The following is a 25,288-nucleotide window of genomic DNA, read 5'->3' on the forward strand; positions in this document are numbered from 1 at the left end:
GTAATAGTTTCAAAAGCTAAAATATGCACAAAATGATTTTGATTGAACTTAGTTAAAATAGTAGCTATTCTAAAGAAATCATCCAAAAGTATAACAATAATGCAAATGTAATTCTTTAGGAACTCTAAACATCATATAAATTGCCAGACATAAACCTCCTCAAGATTGCTGTCATTTAAAAACAGACTTTAATATTTCTCTAAAAAAATTTTTTTTTTACTTTTTAATTTTATTTTTTTTCTAAATTTTTTTTAAAATTAATTTTAAGTAATTTCTACACCCATTGTAGGGCTCAGACTCATGATCTGGAGATCAAGAGTCACACACTCTACTGACTGAGCCAGCCATGTGCTATAATTTTAAAAACAACTTTATTGAGATACTGTTCATATATCATACAGTTCAGTCATTTAAATTATATGTTCAGTGGCTTTCAGTATATTTCCAGAGTTGTGTAACCATCACCATAATAAATTATAGAACATTTTCATCTCCCCAGCAAGAAAGCTTCAAACCTTTATCCATCTCTCTCCAACCTCCTCTTCAACTCCTTCCTACCCTCAAACCCTAGGCAACCCCTAATATACATTGTGTTTGTATAGATTTGCCTATTGGGTGCTTCATATAAATGGAATCTTACAGTATGAGGACTTTTGTGACTGGCTTTTTTTTCCAGTTAGTCCCAATGTTTTTAAGGTTCATCTGCATTAATAGCATTTATCAGTACTTCATTTGTATTTTTTGATAAATAATATTTCATTGTATGGTTATACTACATTTTATTTATCCATTCATCAGTTGTTGGACATTTGAGTTGCTTCTACTTCTTGTAGAAGTAGAATATGAATGAATGAATAAAGCTACTATGGACATTGTGTACAAATCTTTTATGGACATTGCTGGATCATATGGCAACTCTGTGTTTAATAATCGAAGGAACGTGTACAAGTCCTTTATGGATATTGCTGGATCATATGGTAACTCAGTGTTTAATAATCGAAGGAACTATCGGACTATTTTCCAAAGAAGTACACCATTTTACATTCCCATCAAGCAGTGTTTGAATGTTCCCATTTCTCTACAGCCTTGTCAACAACACTTATTATTATCTGTCTTTTTGATTATCATCCTAGTGGGTTTAAAGTGGTAACTCATTTGGTTTTGATTTGGATATCCCTGATGCTGGGGCCCTCTTTTATACCTTTTTTGGAGAAATGTCTTTCAAAATTTTTGCCTATTTTTAAGTTGAGTTAATTTCTTTTTTTATTGTTGAGTAGTAATTGTTCTTTGTATATTCTAGACCCTAGACCCTTATTAGATAGATATATGATTTGCAAATATTTTCTCCTGTTCTTTAGATGCCTTTTTACTTTTCTTGATAGTGCCCTTTGAAGCAGAAAAATTGTTAATTTTGATGAAGTCCTTATCTCTTGTTTCTGTGCTTTAAGTATCTATTAATGTATCATTTGAATACTTTCAAAAATGATTTCTGTTCATTACTTTGCATTAAGATTTATTAGTTCTATAATTTTAGTAGCATTTAAGACCAATAAAGTTTAGTATGAGCAGCAGTTTTTATAATTTTTTTCCTTTCCTTTTTTTAATTTAAAATTTTGTCTGAAACTTTTGTTACAGCTCCATAGTGTCAACCCTCCTTGCTCTTATGGATGGATTAGATAATAGGGGTGAAATTGTTGTTATTGGTGCTACAAACAGACTTGATTCTATCGATCCTGCTCTTAGGAGACCGGGTCGTTTTGACAGAGAATTCCTTTTCAACCTGCCTGATCAAAAGGTAAAAGTTTCTGTTTTTAATGTATTAAGATTTATTTGTGATCCAGTTATGAAGCATATGTGAACTTTGAGAGTGGTGTTTTATGAATTTTCATTTTAAGAATTTTGTACTAATGGGATATCTTCGTAAGTCTCAAAAACTTGAATAATTCAGTCCTTTTCTATTTCTTTTTAATTTTTATTTATTTATGATAGTCACAGAGAGAGAGAGAGGCAGAGACATAGGCAGAGGGAGAAGAAGGCTCCATGCACCGGGAGCCCGACGTGGGATTCGATCCTGGGTCTCCAGGATCGCGCCCTGGGCCAAAGACAGGCGCTAAACCGCTGCGCCACCCAGGGATACCTCAGTCCTTTTCTATTAACAATTGTTACAACATTTATGACTTTTAGGAAGAGGAAAACCCTTGATTAGGTTACTAAAATGCTTACTTATTCTTTCTTTAGTTCTCCAGATTGTAGTAATTATCTTGAATGACTGGTTATATGTCTCCAGTTAGCCAAGGGAGCTGTGTTCCCATAAAAATAATGTTTTTAGAGTATTAACGAGTTTATGAATGTGAACCCAATGTGCAAATTTTCACAGAAATGACCATAACATCATATTTAACTAAAAACAGCAACAGTTACTCATTATAGTATATTTTTAAGAATGTATAATTAAAACAGGGCAATGTATAATCATTGTGTAAAATACTATTTAATATTTTATACATTTTTCCCCTAACTCTGCTCAAAATCTTTTTTAAGAATTATTTATTTATTTATTCAGGAGAGACACAGGCAGAGGGAGAAGCAGCCTCCTTGCAGGGAGCCCGATGTGGGACTCAATTCCAGGACCCCAGGCTCATGTGTCCCCTGCTTAAAATTTTTATTGTTGTTCTTGGTTTGACCAATTTAATCATAATCTCTTCTCTGAGAACTCAAGTTTGAAAGGGAGAAATATATGTAGAGAAGATACTTTGGCAATATTTTTATGTAATTTACTATTTAATATAAGCCTAATGAAAACACTTAAAACGTATACCTATACAAATATAACCTAAAGAAAGAAGATACTATTTTTGAATATATAATATATACTCATTTAATTATCATATATATTTGATTTTAGATCTCCACGTAAAATGCGTGGTTACATACATAGATGTGAAAGGCTGTGATTAGGACTGTATAAAACTATAGGGAAATGAAGACAATGGTGCTGTGTAGAGCAGTTATTAATACTTCAGTCTGAAATCAATCTGTACAGCCACTAGTGTTGTCTCAGTTTTGGATTGACTGTCTAACATAGAGGTTTTAATTTGGTACTGAATTTACCTGACTTTGTCAGGATAAGAAACATGGTATATACAGCATCATTTTCATTACCCAAGTATAGCTTTCAGGGCTGTATTAAAGTGTAGAGGTGGGGATCCCTGGGTGGCGCAGCGGTTTGGTGCCTGCCTTTGGCCCAGGGCGCGATCCTGGAGACCCGGGATCGAATCCCACGTCAGGCTCCCGGAGCATGGAGCCTGCTTCTCCCTCTGCCTATGTCTCTGCCTCTCTCTCTCTCTCTCTGTGACTATCATAAATAAATAAAAATTAAAAAAAAAAAGTTAAAAAAAAAGTGTAGAGGTATGCTTAGTTGTAAGAGACAAGACTGAAGTGAGAGCAGTCTATTTCAGTATGGGGAAGCATCAGCTCTCTTGTTTGGGGCATCTTACAGTCCAAGCACATCTTTTAGACTCTAGCGTACATGGAGAATGTGTTTAGGTTTTTGTTATTTTTTGTTTTTGTTTTTGAGTAAAGTGATAAAAGTTTATTGAGCAAAGATACAGAGAAAGCTCTCAGGAGTGAGAGGGGGTCCCGACATGGTTGCCCTGTGTTTTAGTCTAAGAGACATAGCCTGTGTTCATTTTGACACAGAAAAGCCATTATCTCAATTAACCAATTGTCTTCTAGTCATGTGGCCCTTAGTCATGTATGTTAAGTATAGTCCTCACAATTCAGGTACTGCCCACACAAATCAGAGATTTAACAATAAACAAGGCCTAGATCAGCATTGTCCAATTGAATTTTCTGTAATGATGGAAATATTCTGTATTTGCATTGAGCAAGATCCAGCATAGTAGCCACTAACCACATATGGCTATTGAGGTCTTGAAATGTCACTAGTGTGATAATGAACTGAATTTTAAATGTTCTTAAATATTTACATGAAAGAGGGCTCCTGGGTGGCTCAGTTGGGTAAGCATCAGCCTTCAGCTCAGGTCATGATCTCAGGGTCCTGGGATTGAGTCCTGCATTGGGCTCTCTGCTCAGTGGGGAATCTACTTCTCTCCCCTGCCGTGTCTCTCTCCCACTCTCTCAAATAAATAAAATCTTAAAAAATTTTAAGTAAAATAGCATTATGTGGCTAGTGGTTTATTACATTGTACAGCATAGATCTTGACATGATTTTCCATGTGAATTTTAACTTTCTACATTTCAAGGAAATTGTGCTTTGAAACTTAAACCTAAGGTCATTTTTTTTTTTTTTCCTAAGGTCATTTTTCTTGGTCTGTGTCTGTGGAACAGGCTTGGACTGTTTTTTTTTTTTTTCTTAGATAAAGTCCTGAGATTACAAGATTAGTTGAGATTATCAAATCCTCTGTCCTAAGAAACAGTTAGTGAGGTAAATCCACATAAGAGTGGATTCTGGAAGCCAAATGAAGAAAGTGTATTGATGAAGAGGGTGTGACTAACTTTTTCAGATGTTGTTCAGTTAAGTCAGATGAGGACAGTAAATGGGCCATTATATTTAGCATTATGTAGGTTATCAGTGAACCTAGATGGGAGAAAGGTGAATTAGTAGTGGGTGCAAAAAAACTTGACAAGTATGGTTAGTTTAAGAGAGAACAGGATGGGAGGAATTGGAGACAGAGAATGAAAGTAAGTTTTTCAGAGAGTTTTGTTGCAAAAGGAAGCAAAAAATTGAGGTGATAGATGTTGAGGGAATTGGAGGCAAGAGAATCTGTGATTTTTAAGCTGAGACATAAAGCCAATAGAGGAGGAAATTTTGGTGATGAAATTGAGAAAGAATTATCATAGCGTGTCCTAATAGGGAAGAGGAGCTGTAGTATTTATTGTATGAGTGGTGAGAATGACTTTAGATAGGAATTGGATAGTTTGTCTGTGATACTAGGAAGAAGAATATTATGGGTACAAATGCAGACAGGTGGACAGATTTGGGGTGGAGCGTCTCTGGAACTTATCTTTTGACTGCTTCAGTTTTCTTGGTGAATGAGGAAACAAGGTGTGAATGAGAAACTGACTGTGAAAACAAAGAAACTGAACGAGTCTACTGGGAGATAGACCTAATGAATGACCTAGGGAGCATTAAAGGTAGCAGTAAGGATCCATTTAGGACATTAATTTAAAGTGATACCTGTTAGTGTTTCATATTAGTCCTGTAGTTTGGACCATGGAATATCATGACTCCTGCCGTTTGACCAAATAAAAGTAAAAAAAAGAAAAAAAAGTAGGGGGCCCTGGGTGGCTCAGTTGAGTACCTACCTGCCTTCGGCTCAGGTCATGATCCCAGGGTCCTGGAATCAAGACCTGAGTGAGGCTCCCTGCTCAGCGGGGAGCCCGCTTCTCCCTCTCCCTCTCCCTTTCCTTCTGCCCCACTCCTCCCTTTTTGTGCTCTCACGTTCTCTCTCTCTCTCTCTCTCCTCTCTCTCAAATAAGTAAAATCTTACAAAAAAAAGTAAAAGCAAATTTTAGTTAACTCTATTAGCATAAAATAGCACACACCTTCTTGAATTAGTGATGCTTTTTAGTTTCTTTTGTTACTTTTCCTTTATTATGATCAACACTTAATGATTATTATTAAAAGTGTTATGTGTGTATTTATGAATCCTGAAAAATGAGGAACTTGAATTTGTCTCTGAATCTTAATAGTAGAGGAAGCTACTTTCTTTTAGGGGAAGGCATAGAACTTATTCTGTTATTCTGCCATATAGAAGAAAGTACATAATGAAGCATTTCTGATTTAAGTACTTTCTTCTTCTGAGTTATTCTTCTTTTTCTTCTTTTTATGATAAAGAAGGGAGACTGATTATATAGGGAAAGAGCAGGGCACTAAATGTTTTAGAGACCTGGCAATAACTTTGATCTTAAGTAATTAATTTCATTTCTCTAAACCTTTACTTATTTTTACTTATTTTACTTATTTTTAAAATGACAGGATAAGAATAGATCTTTTTTGAGATATCTTCCAGCCTGCTTTTTTTGTTGTTGTTGTTTTCCTAATTCTGTAGGGTCTTCTACAAGTGGTGCTTGTGCTGCTAATGAGGTCAAATAGATTCTTAATGTTTTCTTGTAGAGAATAGAAGCTCTCAGGATATCTTTTTTGACCTTGATTTTATACTTTTTAAATATACAGGCAAGTACTTCAAGTTGGAAGAAAATAAGTGTCATATCATTGCTTTATTTCTGGTAGCTGAACACCTAACTTAGAACCTGGAATTAGAGCAATAGCTATTGATACCAGATTTTATCAACTTTTTTTTAAAAATTTTTTTATTTATTTATGATAGTCACACAGAGAGAGAGAGAGGCAGAGACATAGGCAGAGGGAGAAGCAGGCTCCATGTACTGGGAGCCCGACGTGGGATTCGATCCCGGGTCTCCAGGATCGCGCCCTGGGCCAAAGGCAGGCGCTAAACCACTGCGCCACCCAGGGATCCCAGATTTTATCAACTTTTTGAGCATAGTTTTATCTTTATGACTTTGGAGTTCTTTATGTTTTTGTCCTGGACCCCCAAATTTCTCATCAAGCCACTAAAATTATCATCTTGGTTATAACTTTTTCTTTTCTTTTTTTAAAGATTTAATTTATTCATGAGAGAGAGAGAGACAGAGACAGAGACACAGAGGAGAAGCAGGCTCCATGTAGGAAGCCCAATGTGGGACTCGATCCCGGGACTCCAGGATCATGCCCTGGGCCAAAGGCAGGCGCCAAACCTCTGAGCCACCCAGGGATCCCTATAATTTGCTTTTCTATAGTCTTTTTTTTTGTTTTTTTTTTAAAGATTTATTTATTTATTTTAGAGAGAGTGTGTGCTCACAAGAGCAGGGGTGGGGCAGAGGAAGAGGGAGAGAGAAAGAATCCTTAAGCAGACTTCTTACTGAACATGGAGCCTGACTTGAGGCTTGATCCTAGGACCTTCAGGTCATGATGTGAGCCACAATTGAGAGCTGGCTGCTCAACCCACTGAGCCACCCAGGAACTCCTGCTTTTTCATGGTCTTAAGAAACTCAAGTAGCAGTGTTGGAATGAGTACATTCAAGTTTTACAAAGTGTTTTTTCCTTGAAATAAGGCAAAACTGAAAATAAAAGTCTGATGTCAATCTTCATGATGGTGTTATCAGCTGATTGTGGATTCTTACTACTTCAGTTTCTTTTTGACTGTGGAAGAAGATTTTTAATCTGAAATCAAGATGTTAAAATCTTGGTTGTGCTATACAGTCAGATTTAAGGTAGAGAATGCTACTTTAAAAAAAAAGTTAGAATTGCTCAAACATTTAATTTTTAAAAAATGAATTATTAATTTTTACTGAACTATTATTAAATGCCAAGGCATCAACTAATTTATAAGGTAATATGCATTATATTTCTTTATTTCATTGTAATTTTTTAACTTAAAACTTTTTTTCAAGTTTTAAATTATTTGTTTAGTTGATTATCAGTTATAATAACTCATGCATGTGATATAACCGAAAGTTTTGTGAAATCTAAAACTATAGTTTGCTTACAAGTTACCCCTAAGTGGTGCCTGGCTGGCTCAGTTGGTAGAGCATGCAACTCTTGATCTCAGGGTAGTGAGTTCAAGCTCCATGTTAGGTATAGAGCCTATTTTATTTTATTTATTTATGTATTTTTTTAAAAAAGATTTTATTGGGGATCCCTGGGTGGCGCAGTGGTTTAGCGCCTGCCTTTAGCCCAGGGCGCGATCCTGGAGACCTGGGATCGAATCCCTTGTCGGGCTCCCGGTGCATGGAGCCTGCTTCTCCCTCTGTCTATGTCTCTGCCTCTCTCTCTCTCTGTGACTATCATAAATAAATAAAAATTAAAAAAAGATATTATTTATTTATTCATGAGAGACACAGCGAGAGAGAGGCAGAGAAGCAGGCTCCATGCAGGGAGCCTGATATGGGACTCAATCCCGGGACTCCAGGATCATGCCCTGGGCTGAAGACAGGCGCTAAACTACTGAGCCACCCAGGCATCCCTAGAGCCTACTTTAAAAGAAAAAAAAAAATTAGCACTGTGTAATGTATGGAATTTTTTTTTTTTTGTATGGAATTGTTGAATCATTATTTTGTACATCTCAAACTTTTAACACTGTTAATTATTTTTCAGTAAAAAGATTATTAAATGTTATGACACATTAAATTTTCTTGTTCATATGTATTTAGATGGTAGAAATGATCTGATGTACAACAGTGAAGCTTAGTTTTGAATCTAGTCCTAGATCACTTAGTCATATGTTCCACTAGTCAAGTCCTTCACCTCTCAGAATATTAAATATGCTAGTTTGTGAAACACATATACATGATCTCTGCTGCATATTACTATATTATTATTATGGGAATCAGAGTTGATGTGGATGCTATGGTGTTTAAATTGCTTTTAAAATGAAGTTGTTAAAAAAAAATGAAGTTGTTTTTCTGGGATAGGATTAGTGCATAAATTTCTTCCAGCTAATATATTTGAGTGGCTGTTGATATTGTACTTATTTGTACTTTTTTTCTTAGGCAAGAAAACATATTTTACAAATCCATACCAGGGACTGGAATCCAAAATTGTCAGATGCTTTTTTAGGTGAATTGGCTGAAAAATGTGTTGGTGAGTGCTATTATTTGAATTCTTTGATTGTTGTTTGTTCTGCTCAGCCTCCCCTTATGTTTGGAATGTGAATGAGTATAGTTCTTTCTTTGTGCAATAGACACAGCTGGCTCAGCCTTTAAGTGTAAAAATTATTTTGAACGTTTCACTTGAAGTTTGAACATTTCTAAATTACAATCTTAGCTGCCATTAGGTGTTTGATTAACAAAACTAGATGTAATATGCTTTTCATTCAGTGCTGGATTTTCATAATATTACTGCAGTGTGTCCTTTTAGGGATTTCTCCCTCAGAAATTTTACTAGGAAAAATAAACCTTGAAAGATAAAGATCCATGTTGAAGGCAGGACTATAGTCTTTTACTTTGCAGATTACCTGATGGGCTCATCTTCATGCCTGTGGTCTAGAAAGAAGTTGAGTGAGAGGAGTCTTCAAAGAAAATACTTACTGGCATCTGCTAGTATTTCCCAAAATACAAAACTTTCGAATTTAATGTTAGATTATTCACAGAGTGGAAGATCCCCCCTGCCCCCCCCCCCCCCCCCCACAGAGTGAATGATGAATGAATACTACTGTCCTAAAAGGATGTAATGAGAGTATTTTATGTGCATACATGATCTTACATAAGAGATGGAATTCAAGGTTTTTGGAATTCAAGGTTTTGGCTCTAATTAGGTCTGAAATAAAAATGAATACATATTAAGCAACTGAGTATACACATTGGTATTTCTCCTTCATTCTTTTTCTATCTTTTGTCTGTTTTCCTCTTATTCTCTCACAAATAAAAATTAAAAAATCTTTCTCCATGAACTTTTTAAGCATTATGAAAAAAATCCCCAAAATAAGTTCACTAACAATCAGCAGTCTACTTGGGAAAACTTCAAAGTTACCAAAACCAGAAAGAACAACTATAGTTTAAAAAATCATTGTGATCCACCATCAAATATTAAAACTTAAATAGAACATTAGTCCATTCAGTTAGCTACATCCGAATTATCCTCTTCATCCACAGGGACCTCCATCTCCGAAGCAGCATCCCTCAGCTTTTGAACCACAAAGACCTCGACATCTTCTGGTGAGGAGAAAACGTAAATCTCTCCAGCACTACTCCAGTTTAAGCTTTGCCTGGTATAAGAGAGCATGCGCCAAACCCATTTCATGTAAATTTGGCTTGACCTTTGCAAAGCCTTGTGCTGCTTTATGGGAGAGGGTGGTATTTGGTACAAAATCCAGTCTTTTCCCTTTTTGAAATTTGACCCCTTTGATTTCCTGCTACTTTTGTGATATTATTTTATTAGAGTATCAGTCAGACTGGGAATTCTTTGTAGATTTTTCTGTGAATTTGTCACAGAATGATCCTTAACTGAAATAAGCAGAAGTCTTCAAATAATTTTGGAAATTCCCTAAAAGATAGGTGTTTTACAATTACTTACTGTTACCCTATCTACCATCTGAAATACTACACTCTTAATCCTTCATCCTAAATATAAGAATCTTAGTTTCCTTTTTCATTTCCAAATGCTACTACTTCTCATTATTCCAAGTGATTTATTTTAGCTCTTAATCAGTTTCTTAAGTTTAAAAAATTTAAAGACATAATTTCTTATAGGACTAAAAAACTTTTCTTGCCTTTTGTGGGTGGCAGCGGCGGCGGCGGCGGGTTAGAATCTGCTTATATTTACACCATTTTCTTCCTGGAGAGTGATGTAAAAATCCATTATAACTAAATGACTTCTGTTTTTGATTTTGACATATATTCCATGTAAGAAGCCAGTTTCACATTAAAACAAATCAAATGCAGGTCTTCAAACAGGAATGAAATAGTAATAAATTTTAAATTCATTATGAACTTATCACTTTCTGTATCCCGAACATGTTTTAACATACACGGATTCAGTTCAGTGAAATTTATGCCTAACAAAAAGAATATGTAGTCTTGATGAAACTGCAAAGACAACTGACCTCATGTTAGAGGTTATGGATTTGGTAACTTTTACCTTGAAATAAATTCCCAAGTACGTGGATAGGTTTGCATGCATAATAGGTGAGATTTTTAAAAGTAGTCCTCACATAATTTCAATGTCTAGGTCACATGCACAAATAGTAGGAGCTTAAGGTTATGAGGATCTCTAATCCTATTTCTCTATTCATTTTCACAAACAATGAAAGTATATCAGTGAGGCGTCTATCTTGTGGGCCTTCATTACATTTGCTGTTTTACTTCTACAATAACTTCATAAAATTTTAGTATTTCACTTGTCTAGTCTATAACCTTTTTGTATTTTCAGTTTTTCAGACAAATTTCCATAAGTGGCAGTATTTAAGAATGCTTTTTCTTGAGATGCCTTGCTGGCTCAGTCAGTAGAGCACGTGACTCTTGATCTCGGGGGGTCATGAGTTCAAGCCCCACATTGGGCATAGAGCTTACTTAAAAAAAAAAAAAAAGAATGCTTTCCTTTGGTATCTAGATATTTGTATTCATCAGATTATTAGGATTGTAATGGTAGAATTATTAATATGATTATGGAACTCTTATGAAAGGGATGTTGATAGTTTCCTTAATATCAGCTTTTAACTGTAATAGCTGTATTTCCTGTATATACAAAATGATCATATTATCTATATCTTTTTCTAAATCAGGACCCTTTGGAGAGTGAAAAAATATGCTTTTATTTTTTTAAAGATTTATTTATTCATGAGAGACTACAGAGAGAGAGAGAGAGGAAGAGAGAGGGAGAGAGAGGCAGAGACACAGGCAGAGGGAGAAGCAGGCTCCATGCAGGGAGCCCGATGTGGGACTTGATCTTGGGACTCCCGGACCATGCCCTGAGCTGGAGGAAGGCGCTAAACTGCTGAGCCACCCAGAGATCCCTTATGCTTTTAATTACAACAAGATATGTGACCTTAAATATAATCTCTTTAGTCATGATTATCATGTAATTTTAATTTTGTTTTAGAGTTTAGTAAATAAAGGAAGCTACTAAGCCAGTAGTTCAGTTTTTTGTTTAGTATATCAGAATCACTTAAAAAGCTTTCTGAAAATACACATTTATGATATTAAATCACCAGAGATTCTGATTTACTAAGTTTGTTGAGAATCTTTTTTTTTTTTCAATTTTGTTGTTTATTCAGATCAGTAGTCAATATTGAAAACTACAGATATAAACCAGTAATTCTCATTCACAGGAAAATGTAATGAAGAGAAATCTTCTCTATTATAGTCTATTGATTATGATAATCCAAGTGAAGATTTATTTAAGTGGAACTTATTGTTGATAAACTTTTAACTTTAGTATATTAAGCAAAAATGAACAGTACATTGCTATTATGTATGTTACTAACATTATGTCCACGTTATGGGCATCATTTCTACATAAAATGCCTTTTAGTGGCTGCTTTTCTGTTTTGCATTGTTTCTGAGCTTTTTATTTTAGCTTTTTAAAAAAATTTAAGCTTTTGCTTAGAAATAGTATCATGTGGTATGTTTACCAACTGTGTATATGCTTTTAAAGAAGAAAAACAAATGTTGTTTATATTGTTTGAAGGTGGTTGTTTATTTTTTACTTCCTTTGAAATGGATTATTTCACTATTTGTAACTGAGCTGGTATTGTACGGTTATTTTGTTGAATGAATATAACTAAGATGTTCAGCATAGGAAAAGATACTTTTTTTCATGTTTATTTATTGAGAAATAGAAAATGAAAGACTAATGGTAAATTTGGTTATTCTGAAGAATTATTTGGGAGGTTGGTTGCTGTCATGGGACAATGTTAGTGCTTAATCTGGTTATAGTTTTCAAATTAGATTTTCACAGGTCATATTAAGTTTTCCCTTCACTTTGAATAAATATTTCTTTAAGAATGTAATATTTTTCTGTTTTTTCATAATTTTCATTGAAATTTTTATTCATAGAAGTTGGCTTAATAATAAAAGAATTTAGATTTCTTAAAAAAAAGGAAAGAAAAGCCCAGTAGATATAATTCTTCGACTTTTTATGGTAGTAAATGGTAACCTTGCAGTTAGTTATACATTCCCAAACTATAACTTTGGAGTTACTCCTTTCTTTTTTTCATTCATTCTTTCACTCAGGAAATATTTATTGGATACTTATTGGATGCCAGGCCAGGCCTTATTTTCAGTATATGAGATATGTTTAGTGAACAAAATTGATGAATTACCTATATCCTCACAAAGCTCACATTCTAGTTGGGGAAGGTAGATGATAAACATATTAGGTAAATGATAAGGTGGCACATGCTATGGAAAAAAGGGATCAGAGTAAGGAGGATTTTTCTGTTTTTGTAGGACTTGATTAAAGGATCATGGCCCTACTAATAATAGGGATATATATATAGTTAGTTGTAGATGTGTGGGTCACTAGCAGTTTAATTTATATAGTTCTGTGCCTTAATGTTCTTTTTCTGTCAATTAGTCTGGAGCTATTTCTTTTCTGCTCATGGTTTTCCTTTCATTATTTAAGTGTTGCACAAGGTCATTTGTGAAGTATAAAAAGATAAACTTGATGCCACTCTGAAGAGCTTAGGGTTTAAAATTTTATTTATTTTATTTATTTTTTAAAGATTTACTTATTTATTTATGATAGAGAGAGAGAGGCAGAGACACAGGAGGAGGGAGAAGCAGGCTCCATGCTGGGAGCCCGATGCGGAACTTGATCCTGGAACTCCAGGATCTCGCCCTGGGCCAAAAGCAGGCGCTAAACCGCTGAACCACCCAGGGATCCCCGGGTTTAAAATTTTAAAACTAGTTCGAGTGGTTTCCAATGCTGGCATAACTGATAAAGGTGGCCAAATGCAAGTTTAATTGCTGATATGAAAACAACATGGCTGGTTTGAGTTTTTTTTCTCTTTTTGTGGTTGAGACCTAACAGTTTGTGTGTTTTTGTATTTGTTGCTTAAATGAGTGAAATGACTTAGAAGCACTGGAGGCTTGATCTGTTAACAACATAATCAGTGAAGTATGGGTAATGGATAATAACCTGCGTTGGTATAACCGTTAGAACTAGATTATCAGTTATTTTAAGCTAAACATATATATTAAAAGGAAGTTAACATGGAAAATCAATGAATTCTTATTCCCTTTAATACCTTTGAAATTATCAGAGATGATGACAACTTTAAAGTATAATTTTTGGAGTTATTAGATATAAACTTGCTGTGGCTGGCATCCATAAAGTTGGTAGTAGAGTAGATCTTCTTGAAATTTCTACATATGTTCTACTTTGTACTACTCCCTGATATATGTTTGGTATTTAGTAATATTAGAAAAGTTTATAGGTAAGTGTAATGTCATGAGGACTAAACTAATGATTAGGAATATTGATAAAGGATTGAGATGAAACGTATTCTTTAAAAATCTTTCCTGAAGAAAGTTGTACATTAATTATAATCCGTGATTTTGGCACAAAATACATGGCTAGTTTTTTTTTAAATTAATTTATTTATGATAGAGAATGAGAGCGGGAGAGAGGAGGAGACACAGGAGGAGGGAGAAGCAGGCTCCATGCCGGGAGCCTGACGTGGGACTCGATCCCGGGACTCCAGGATCGTGCCCTGCGCCAAAGGCAGGTGCCAAACCGCTGAGCCACCCAGGGATCCCACATGGCTAGTTTTGATATCATTAGTTCATGCTTTGTTAATTAAAATATTCAAAACATTTTTAGTCTCACAGAGTAATTTTATTAGGTGACTTAAATGGTCAGATTTTGCTTATTAAACTGCACGTAATTACTGATTTAGTGTTAATTATTTCCTTTGATAAAGATGTATGTATTTGCAAACTATAGTTGGTACTGGGAGAATAAACTTACCTTTGTTATTCTTTTCCTTTTGTGCATTAGGTTATTGTGGAGCTGATATCAAGGCCCTGTGCACTGAAGCTGCTCTGATTGCCCTGCGGAGGCGTTACCCTCAGATCTATGCTAGCAGTCATAAACTGCAGCTAGATGTTTCCTCAATAGTGCTCAATGCCCAAGATTTTTACCATGCAATGCAGAATATTGTGCCTGCTTCTCAGCGTGCTGTCATGTCTTCGGGACATGCACTATCCCCCATCATAAAACCACTGCTGGAAAGAAGCTTCAATAACATCCTCGCAGTCTTGCAAAAAGTGTTTCCTCATGCTGAAATTAGCCAGAGTGACAAGAAAGAAGGTACTATAAAGTACTTTTTCATATTGTTAAAATGAAACACCTACAGACATAAATTTGAGTTTCCTCATAAGGTTATTTATGTGTTATTCTTTTACATTTGCCATGAGTATAGAAAATATATCTGTTTCACTCACCGGGATATATTCAGGCCTGGCATATTGCCTAGCATATGGTAGCTGCCTGGTAAATCTTTGTCAAAAGAAAGAATGAATGTTCTGTTTGTTACCTCTTGGGACATTCTGACTATCTTAATGTAGAAGCGTTACTATCTTTAGAAGAGTTGAATATAATAACGATGGCTTTCATTTATTATAAAGCTGGTACATAAATTGTCACTTATTAATCCTTGTAACAGTCGAGGGGGGCAGGTACTTTTATACTGTAAAAGAGGAGACTGGGAGGCTTAGGAAGTATTCACTTATTTGAGGTCATTCAGTAATTCTAGGGCTTACTCTAGACCCAGGGCACCTGACTCTAGAACCTGGACTCTTAACTGTGTTGCTTATAATGTCCCCATTGGTATAAATTCATCAAATATATTTTGTTGTTACTGGCAGGACACTATGCAGTGTGCTCTACTAATGGAGTGTAAATCATTAGTAAGGGAGTAAATTAGAACCTCGTTGTAAAAGGTCTTGAATTCTAGCTTCAAGATTGGACCTGAGATAAAAATAGAAAACTGAAAAAAAAAAAAAATAGAAAACTGCCTTTAAAAAGTCATCCATTTACAGGGAACCTTTCGGTTTATATACTAACTAGGATAAGGTCTGTGAACTTTGAAGAAAAAGTAATGAGTTTTAGTTTTCTTAATTTTCTCAGTTCCCAGTACCTTATTTGGCATGTAGTCTGCACCAGAAAATTGTTCAGTTCATTATACTAACATTAAAAATATTATATACAGTAAAAATCATCAATAGTCCATGCATTTTGCTGTCTTTATAAATTATATTTTTTGGAAACTGTACTTTTCAGGGATAGGGTCTAATGAAATATCACATGGATTACTTGATTTCCTGTTTGTCAAACAGGGAGGGTAATAAACATTTTATTATGAATATTAAAATATTATGAGTGAGCCATGTCTCTGCCATGAATTTTGCATTTCTTATCTCTGATTTTTGTTACTGAGGATATGTATCTTTTCCCCAAATTTTAAAAAAAACTTCATTTTTAGAAAATCATCAAAATCATAGTTTCCCATTTGAGAGATTATAATAGTTCCTTTTTTTTGCTTTTTATTTTTTAAATTTGAATTCAATTAACACATAGTGTATTATTAGTTTCAGAGGTAGAGTTCAGTGATTCATTAGTTTTATACACAGTGCTCATTACATTATGTGCCCTCCTTAATATCTATCACCCAATTACTGCCCCCCCCAGCAACACTCAGTTTGCTTCCTATGATTAAGAGTCTCTTGATTTGTCTCTCCTTTCTGATTTTGTCTTGTTTTATTTTTCTCTCCCTTCCCCTATGATCCCCTGTTTTGTTTCTTAAATTCCACATATGAATGAGATCATATGATAATTGTCTTTCTCTGACTTACTTCGCTTAGCATAATACACTCTAGTTCCATCCACCTCATTGAAAATGGCACTTTCATTTTTCTGATGGTTGAATAGTATTCCATTGTGTGTGTGTGTGTGTATATATATATATACCACATCTTTATCCATTCATCTGTTGATGGACATGTGATATAGTTCCTTTATTTTCATTTGAGAATTTTTATGGCATTATTATCTGTTTTCTTATAAATTTAAAAAACAACTGTAAAGTGTCTTTAGTTCAAGTTTTTTTTCATGTACCTACCAGTGGAGAAGAGAAACCAAATTTTGATTTTTTTAGTTTATTTGATGATTAATAATTATCTTTTAGTTATTTAGATATATTATTCTGGTTTGTTTTGGTCTTAATATTCTTCTTAGGTTGGTATATGAAATTATCACTCAGAAGGTATTCAATCATTTTTCAGGTTAAATCTTGCAGTATTAGTTGTACTAAGTATTTAGCTTATAAAATCCATTGAAATCTATACCTGTAGCACAGTTCAGTACCTCTTTTTTTTGGAAAGGAGTAGGATTTCTGTCAATCTTAATTCCTCTCATTTCTCCTACATGTGTAGCATTGCTTTTTTTGAACGAATTGACACTTTTGTTAGGTATGTATGAAGCACAGCTATTAGTACCCACCCAGGTTGTAGTGCAGATAAATTTTTTAGTATTGCACTCTCAATAGAGATTATAGTTCAGTTTGTCCATTGAGCTATAACAGATGGCAGACCCATATAGAGACTAATATTACTTGAATGACTGTATTTTTAAGATTGGTTTTGTTTCCTTGGAATTCTTGATTCTCTTAACTAGATGTATAGATGTGTGTATATGTGTACTATGTTAAAAAATAAGTCAGTTTGTTCCTTGTTGCTTTTTTAAGAGTTGGCCATAATTCAAGCCTCTAGTAGCTAAGCAAGGTATTGTATATGAAATACTGGTTTTGGTCAAAACAACTTACAGATTTTTAGTAAATATGTGGGTGTTTTGTGAGAGTATCTTTTTTTTTTTTTTAAAATACCTGGGATTTGGGATGCTGGGTGGCTCAGCGGTTGAGCATCTGCCTTTGGCTCAGGGTGTGATCCTGGGGTCCTGGGATCGAGTCCCACAATGAGCTTCCTGCATGGAGCCTGCTTCCTCTGCCTGTGCCTCTGCCTCTCTCTCTTTCTTTCCCTCTCTCTCTCTTTCTCTCTCTCTCGTGAATAAATAAATAAAATCTTAAAAAAAAATAAGTACATGGGATTTTTTTTTAAATAAGAAATTTATTTATTTGAGAGAGAAAGAGACTGGGCAGAGAGGGATAGAGGGAGAGGGAGAAGCTGACCCCCCTGCTGAGCAAGGAGCCTGATGTGGGGCCTGATCCCATGACCCTGAGATCATGACCTGAGCCAGAGACAGACGCTTAACCAGTTGAGCCACCTGGGCACTCCAAGATGACATTTCTTTTCCAGACTTCTTGTAGTTAGTGAAGTCTTCCAAATCACATCTCGTAGCACTTAGTCTGTAAAGGTAAAAGAATTCCATTAATTTCATTTACAAATTACTTAAGAAACTGCGGTTTGTCAGTTTTCCTGGTTGATCTGCATTATTTGATAGGTAACTGATTAATGTTACATAATTTTAAAACATTTATCTTAGCTTTGATGGGGTACTAATATTAAAGGACTTTATAAGCCTCATAATCTTTGTGAATTTTTTTAACAGATATAGAAACTCTGATTTTAGATGATAGTGAAGATGAGAATGCTTTATCAATTTTTGAGACCAGTTGTCACTCAGGATCACCAAAGAAACAGTCATCAGCTGCTGCTGTACATAAACCCTACCTTCATTTTACAATGTAAGTAACATATCAATTTTTTTAAAAACTTAGAGTGATTTTTACTAGCTTACGGTTAGAATTATGGTATCTTTTTACTTATGGTTATAACTTTGAGGACTTTTTTTCCTGCTGTTTGGACACAATTCTGGGAAACTTTTATTGTATATGCTTTTGTGTGTGATAGTAAGTTGGCTTATTGGTCAATTAAAGATTATTTTTTTCTAAACTGATTGTGTGATTTTTTTTTTTTTTTTAGGAGAGTTATTACTTTATTTATTTTTATAGATTTTATTTATTTGAGAAAGAGCGTGCATGAGTGGTGGTAAGGGCAGAGGCAGAGGGAGAAGCAGATTCCCTGCTGAGATGGGAGCCAGCTGGCAGGGCTTCATCCCAGGACCCGGGGATCATGAGCTGAGCTGGAGGTAGATGCTTAACTAACTGAGCCACCCAGGTGCCCCTCTTTTTTATTATTTTTTTTTAAAACCAAGGTGGAAGGAATGTCTTTAGAAAGCTCATATCTTCAGGTTTAATGCCTTTTATTTTGAACTAAAATAGTCAAATGTGAAATATTTATCATGATCGGAATATTTTAATTTGTAACAAGTGTCAGATGATAGTTTAGGGATTCTAAGACTACTAAAAAGATTCTGAATTAGGAATTTCTCAGTTGGGAGATACACAGGTAACTTTTTGATTCCCCAAAACCTCATTAGTTTACACTTTCCCCATTCAAATTTTATAGTTTTTCTATTGACGTTTACCTTTATCCATGTTAAAGCAGCTTTTGTCATGCACTTTTTATTGGTTAAACAACATTAGTGCTAATGTAATGTTAAATTAAGGACCCAATAGTTTTCAAACACTTATTAGCAGCTTCATCACTTACTTTTACATAATTAGCATGATAGTTACAGGACCATAATGCTCTGTCAGGTAGGTCTAATAGCACTTTTATTAGAAAAGGCTAGATTGATTGTATGTACTTTTGAGTAATTTTTTTTAGAGATATTTTGAACAAATTCAAATCTGCAACTTCTTGAAGTTTCTCCCATGTAGATTTTGGTGAAATGTTAATTTGATTATTTGCACTGATAACTCTTATTTTTTATTTTTTAAAATGAGGCTTAAGTTACTTTCATTTACTCTTCTTTTTCTTTTGTTCTTTAACAGCAGATTCTTCTAATAGAAACTTTTCTTCTATTCCAGATCCTTTCTTTTATGCACTCAGGGACACTTTCTTAGATTTTTTTTTTTTTTCAGCAATTTCGCAAATCTGTTTTATTGATGGCTAAGGGAAAACCAAAAAAAATTTTTTTTCTGACTCTCACCTGGCTACCCTGTGTGCATGTGTGTGATTTGTTATTTATTTGGATTTGAACTATATAATAGAAGCTAAGAAACTATCATCAGGAGATTTGTTCTAATTTTATGGGATAGCTCTGTTGTCAGTAACGTGATACAGAAATAGATTTTGATATTAGAAAATTTCATGGGCGGTTTTGAGGCTGACTTTTTATTAAGAACATTCTCTGTCATTTAATGTATATCATTGGTATGGCTTGCTTTTGTTTAGTTTAACTTGTTTTGAAGGAATTGGGTTAATTTTAGCTTCTTTTACCTAAAATTTGTAGTTCATGATGTGATTTTTTTTTTATTTAATAGAGAGACAGCTATATACTAGAAATAGGCTTTTTTTGTTTTAGATGTTTTGATAAATTCTATTCATTTCTTTATTCTCCAATTTTCTCAATTTTTCTTTCTTTATTCACCATTTTCCCAATATTTATGTTTTTATTCCTGGCACTGTACTGGGTGCTGAAAACATAAGCATAAGTAATATATAAAGTAGTTCTTACTCTGGTAAGGTGACAGACATTGTGATATGGCTGAAGTGTTGTGATACCAGAACTAGAAGTTTCCATTGGGAAGTCTTGGCAGAAGAAATGGTGATGTTTGCTGTCCTCAGTATGAAGGGATGAGTTAGCATCTGATGCTCCATACAAACTAGACATGTGGTAGGTATATAAAGCCTGAGGCTTTATATGTAGCAATACATATAGGCCTTTTATCAATCATACAGCATATGTGGTATCATCATTTTATAGATGAGGAAACTGAACCACAATGAAAAATAAGTAAATTACCTGTGATTAAGCTGCTAGCAGATAATAGAGTTAGGGTCTGTGCTGTTTGTTTCCTATGATCCTATTTTTTCTATGATACTATGTGATTTCCAAGTTGATTTCTGAGATTAATAGGAAGATAGAGAAATGTATTGATTTTTTGCGTAGGTTGAACAGTATAATTTTCACACTTTCCAAGAAGCATACACTTTAGAATAGAGACTTTTAATACGGGCTAAACATGGAGGGGGGGGTTGTTGGTTTGGTTTGGCTTTGTGTTTGAACAAGTGTTAGCATGTGTTAGATCAACACAGAAAAAGTGCTCGATGGGTAGAAAGCATGAGTTTAATATTGGTCTCCAGTAACACTAGCTTGGGCATTGCTGGTGGGTTCTTGTTTCTGGGAATAGTTTCCTAAAACAATGTTGAAACCTTTATTTAGATTTAAGGTGAAATAGAAGTCAAGATATTTAAAGTCTACCAATCTGATAGAAAACCCTTATGATTGAAAATAAGTTTTCTTTCTTACTGTATATTACCATAAGGGGATTAGAAACAGAGCTTTCTGAGGTTTTCTAAATGAAAATAGCTTTGTTTTTTCTGATTAGAAAGATGATATACTCTGTAGAAAATTCAAGTAATAAAGAAGAGCATAAAGAAGAAAGTAAAAATTAAAGCCCAAGCACCTGAAGGTAATTTTTGTTAAAGTTTTGGTGACCACACTTCCATATTCTCTCTATGCATATAGACAGACCCACATATTATTTTATGTAAATTAAAATCTTCCTGTAAGGCTAATGTAATTTGTTTTTTTATCTATGTTGGGAAAGTTATTTCATGCCAGTATATTTTTTAATGTCATTCTTTTAAAATAGCTATATAGTATTTTTATCTTTTGGATGTTCCATAATTTTTATAACCTTATTGATAAAGATTGAAATTTCCAATTTTTTTCTTTTATGATAGATATGTGGATCTGGATAGGCATCTTTCTCAGTATACATTTTTAATACCATTATCTGATTCATAGCTTAGGGTAAATTTTAAAAACTGTGATTGCTATGTCAAAGGAATTTATTGATGGCTAAGGGAAAACCAAAAAAAATTTTGGTTTTTTGGTTTATATACTTAAAAACATGATACAGGTGGTTAAATTGACTTCCAGAATAGTTGTACCAGTTTACATTTTCAGCACTGATATATGAGAGTGTTATTTTTCCTATACCCGTGTCAATTCTGAATACTGCCTTTTTAAATCTTTGCCAACCAGATAGATGAAAATAATATCTTCTCGCTTGTTTGAGTCATTCATTTGTTCTTTCATATTTACTCATTCAGATAATATGTCAAAGTGCCCATCATGTGCCATATGTTGTCCTAGGTACTTGGAATATGTCAATCAATAAAATGGACATAGACCCCTGATCTCATTCAGCTTATTTTAGATGGAGATAGACAATAAAACAGTAAGTGTAATAGATAAAATATTAGAAGATATGTACTTTGAAAAAAATGTAGAGAATGCTTTAAGAGGTAAGGGAGTCCTTGGGAGTGGAATGAGTTGCAGAATATTCTTGGATATATGTTATGTGACATAATTGCCAAATTTAATTTTGGAAAATTTTGCCTTTTTCCATTACTACTAGACATGAGAAAACCAATTTTTCCAATGTCTACTCTCTAATGGTAATAAATTAATTTTTAGTTTGTCAATCTAACAGATAAAAGATGTGTTTTTATTATTTTTATTATTTTTTTTCTCTCTGTTAATAACTACTAAATCTTCCCCCCTCCACCTATAACTACCAAACCAACCAGCCTCCCTCCCTTCCTCCCTCTCTCCCCACCTTCTTTCAAAGGGAGGGGCAGAGAGTGAGTCCTAAACAGACTATGAGCAGAGTGTGGAGCCTGGTGCAAGGCTTGATCCCACCACCCTGAGATGATGACCCAAGCCAGAACCAAGACTAGGATGCCCAACTGACTCTCCATTCAGGCGCCCCACCAGATCTTTTTAAGCCAACATTGGTCTTGAGCTTTAGACTATCTCTAGCTCTCTGTTACTCTTGGTGTGCTACACATCTTTCATATGTACTGGATTGCATCTTCCCTTCTTGTTCTGCGAGTCCGGTGCGCTACCATCTGTACAGGTGTTACTAGAATTGGACATTGTCCTCAACTCAACTCCTTCCTCTTTCTTTCTTCTTTATCTAGTCAATGTCTAGGTCCTGTGAATAAATTTCATCTCAGGCTGTTCCTTCTTACCCTGTCTGACCCTGTTCTTGTCTAGATTATCATTAACATCTCATGACTGGGTTATTATTGAAGACTCCTAATTGGTCATCTTTCCATCTTTCCTCCTGTTCTGTCTTTTTTCAAACCCTTTCCTATACTGTGTAGTGATCTAGAGTTATCTTCCAAAAACATGTATATGATCATATCATTTCCCCTGCTTAAGCTAATATGCTTCCTCATTGTCTTCAGTGTGCATCCCAAACTTTTAACATGGCTTATAAACCCTTAATAGTTCTTCATAGTCTGATTCTCCTTCCCTCCTTTCCTCCCTAACTCAAACCTTTACCCATACATTGCCCTAAAACCTTAAAAGAAGTTAGCTGTATGATCTCCAAAGGGCCAGGGGCCTTTGATCATTTATATATCCTATTTTAATTCTTAGAATTCGTCCTTTTTGCCTTCAGCCTGTTGGGTTTGTGTTTTGGTAACCTAGGAAAGCCTTTGTTGAGTCTCTCATTGAGGTCTCTCATGGCATTCTGACCAGTGCTGCTTGTTAATTGCACTGAATTATATTGGTTGTAGATTTCCTTTTTTTATTCAATACTATTCAAGTATGAGCTCTATAATAACTGATATTGTTAGAAATCCAGGGCTGAAGGATTTAGCATAGGATTCATTCTCTAATTATTAAGTGAAATCAATGAACATTTAAAAAAATGTTATGTTTCTATTTTCTATTTGAATTATCTGTTTCTGTACTTTGCCCAGGAAGCTGTTTTCTGTTAAAATCTTATTAACGTAAGCTCTTTATACATTAAGAACTGTTCTGTGGGATGCCTGGGTGTCTCAGCAGTTTAACACCTGCCTTTGGCCCTGCGCGTGATCCTGCGGTTCCAGGATCGAGTTCTGCATTGGGATCCTGGCGGGGAGCCTGCTTCTCCCTCTGCCTGCCCGCCCCCCCGTCTCATGAATAAATAAATAAAATCATATATATATATATATATGATTATGATATATGTATGTATATATACATATAATATAAACTATATATAGTTTATATATAAATTATATGTATATATATATAAACTATTCCTGTTGGGGCACCTGGATGGTTCAGTAAGTTAAACATCTGCCTTCGGCCTGGGATCGAGCCCTGTCGGGCTTCCTGCTCAGTGGGGAGTCTGCTTCTCCCTCTCCCTCTGTTCCTCCCCCTGCTTATGCGCTCACGTGCTCGCGCTCTCTCTCTCTCTCTCTCTCAAATGAATAAATAAAATCTTAAAAAAAAAACTGTTTCAGATTCTTTGTCTCATTTAGTTGTTTTCTGTTTGGTTCAGATTGTAATTTTTGAGTTCCAGAAGTTTGTAGAGTTTTATGAATTTAAAATATACAAATCTCTTGTTTTTTCTTTTTTCTTTGTCAGAATTAAATTTGTGAAATGATCTGAATCTTCCCTATTTTAAAACAACACTTATTTTATAATCCATTCCCATTTCATTTATTTTTTGTGCTTATTAATCTTATATGAAATTCTTTGAACTATGTTGAGTTATTTCCTGGGCTGCCTATTATATTCTGAATGGGTGTTTGTTTTCTTTTGTGTATTCTACATTATATTCTATTATTCTATGTTATAATATATTTCAGTATAAAGTAGTGTACATCCTAACACAGTGCTTCACTTTAGCAATTATATGGACCTGAATGAGAATTTGAATTCTTTCACCATCATTTGTACAGTCTTTTTTTTTTTTTTTTAAAGATTTTATTTATTTATTCATGATAGTCACACAGAGAGAGACAGAGAGGCAGAGACACAGGCAGAGGGAGAAGCAGGCTCCATGCACCGGGAGCCCGATGTGGGATTCGATCCCGGGTCTCCAGGATCACGCCCCGGGCCAAAGGCAGGCGCCAAACCGCTGCGCCACCCAGGGATCCCCTCATTTGTACAGTCTTATAGCTAACTTCTCTGCGTCTTGGTTTCTTCACTTGTTTAATAAAAGAGGAAGCTATGTTTTTCATAGGATTGTTAAGGAAATTAAAACTTTATGAAGTGCTTATTACTAAAACAGGTTTAAATGTTCTGAAATTGGAGCTAGTACATTTTACCAAATATTCTTGATGTTCTTATTTGACTGTTCTTTCAGATGATACTGAGATTAAGTTCTTTTTGCAATTAAGTTTTAAATCTCCCATTCTTCCTCAATTTTTTTTATATTGATGTAAATATTTTATTTTAATGTTTTCTTCATTTTTATTTAAATTCTAGTTAACATTTAGTGTAATACTGGTTTTGGGAGTAGAATTTAATTATTTATTTTAAAAGATTTTATTTATTTCTGAGAGACAGAGAGAGAGAGAGAGAGAGAGAGAGAGAGAGACATAGAGAGACATAGGCAGAGAGAGGAACAGGCTTCATGCAGGGAGCCTGATGTGGGACTCGATCCTGGGACTCCAGGATCATACCCTGGGCTAAAGGCAGACACTTAACTGTTGAATCACCCAGATGTCCCGGGAGTAGAATTTAATGATTCATCACTTATATTTAATACCCAGTGCCCAACATAAGTTCCCTCCTTAATCCCTGTCACCTATTTAGCCTGCCCTCTACCCACTTCCCTCCATCAATCTTTAGTTTGTTCTCTGTAATTAAATCTCTTTCAGTTAGTGCCCCATCCCCCCTCTCCTTCTTTTCCCCCTTCCACTATGTTCATTGGTTTTGTTTCTTAAA

The 25,288-nt window shown here is 34.7% G+C and overlaps 1 protein-coding gene across 2 annotated transcripts in view; it reads left to right on the forward strand.

Moving 5' to 3' along the window:
- The window catches only part of ATAD2B (ATPase family AAA domain containing 2B), a 156,985-nt gene that overhangs the window by 70,661 nt on the left and 61,036 nt on the right, over positions 1 to 25,288 (forward strand). For both annotated transcript variants that reach the window (XM_077843971.1, XM_077843970.1), the window contains exons 14-17: positions 1,636 to 1,795; positions 8,575 to 8,665; positions 14,522 to 14,833; positions 18,089 to 18,224. In XM_077843971.1, coding sequence (XP_077700097.1) covers positions 1,636 to 1,795; positions 8,575 to 8,665; positions 14,522 to 14,833; positions 18,089 to 18,224 — 699 coding nt within the window. The remainder of the gene's footprint in view (positions 1 to 1,635; positions 1,796 to 8,574; positions 8,666 to 14,521; positions 14,834 to 18,088; positions 18,225 to 25,288) is intronic.

The sequence above is a fragment of the Canis aureus genome, chromosome 12, assembly GCF_053574225.1.
Source record: "Canis aureus isolate CA01 chromosome 12, VMU_Caureus_v.1.0, whole genome shotgun sequence".
Classification (NCBI taxonomy): domain Eukaryota; kingdom Metazoa; phylum Chordata; class Mammalia; order Carnivora; family Canidae; genus Canis; species Canis aureus.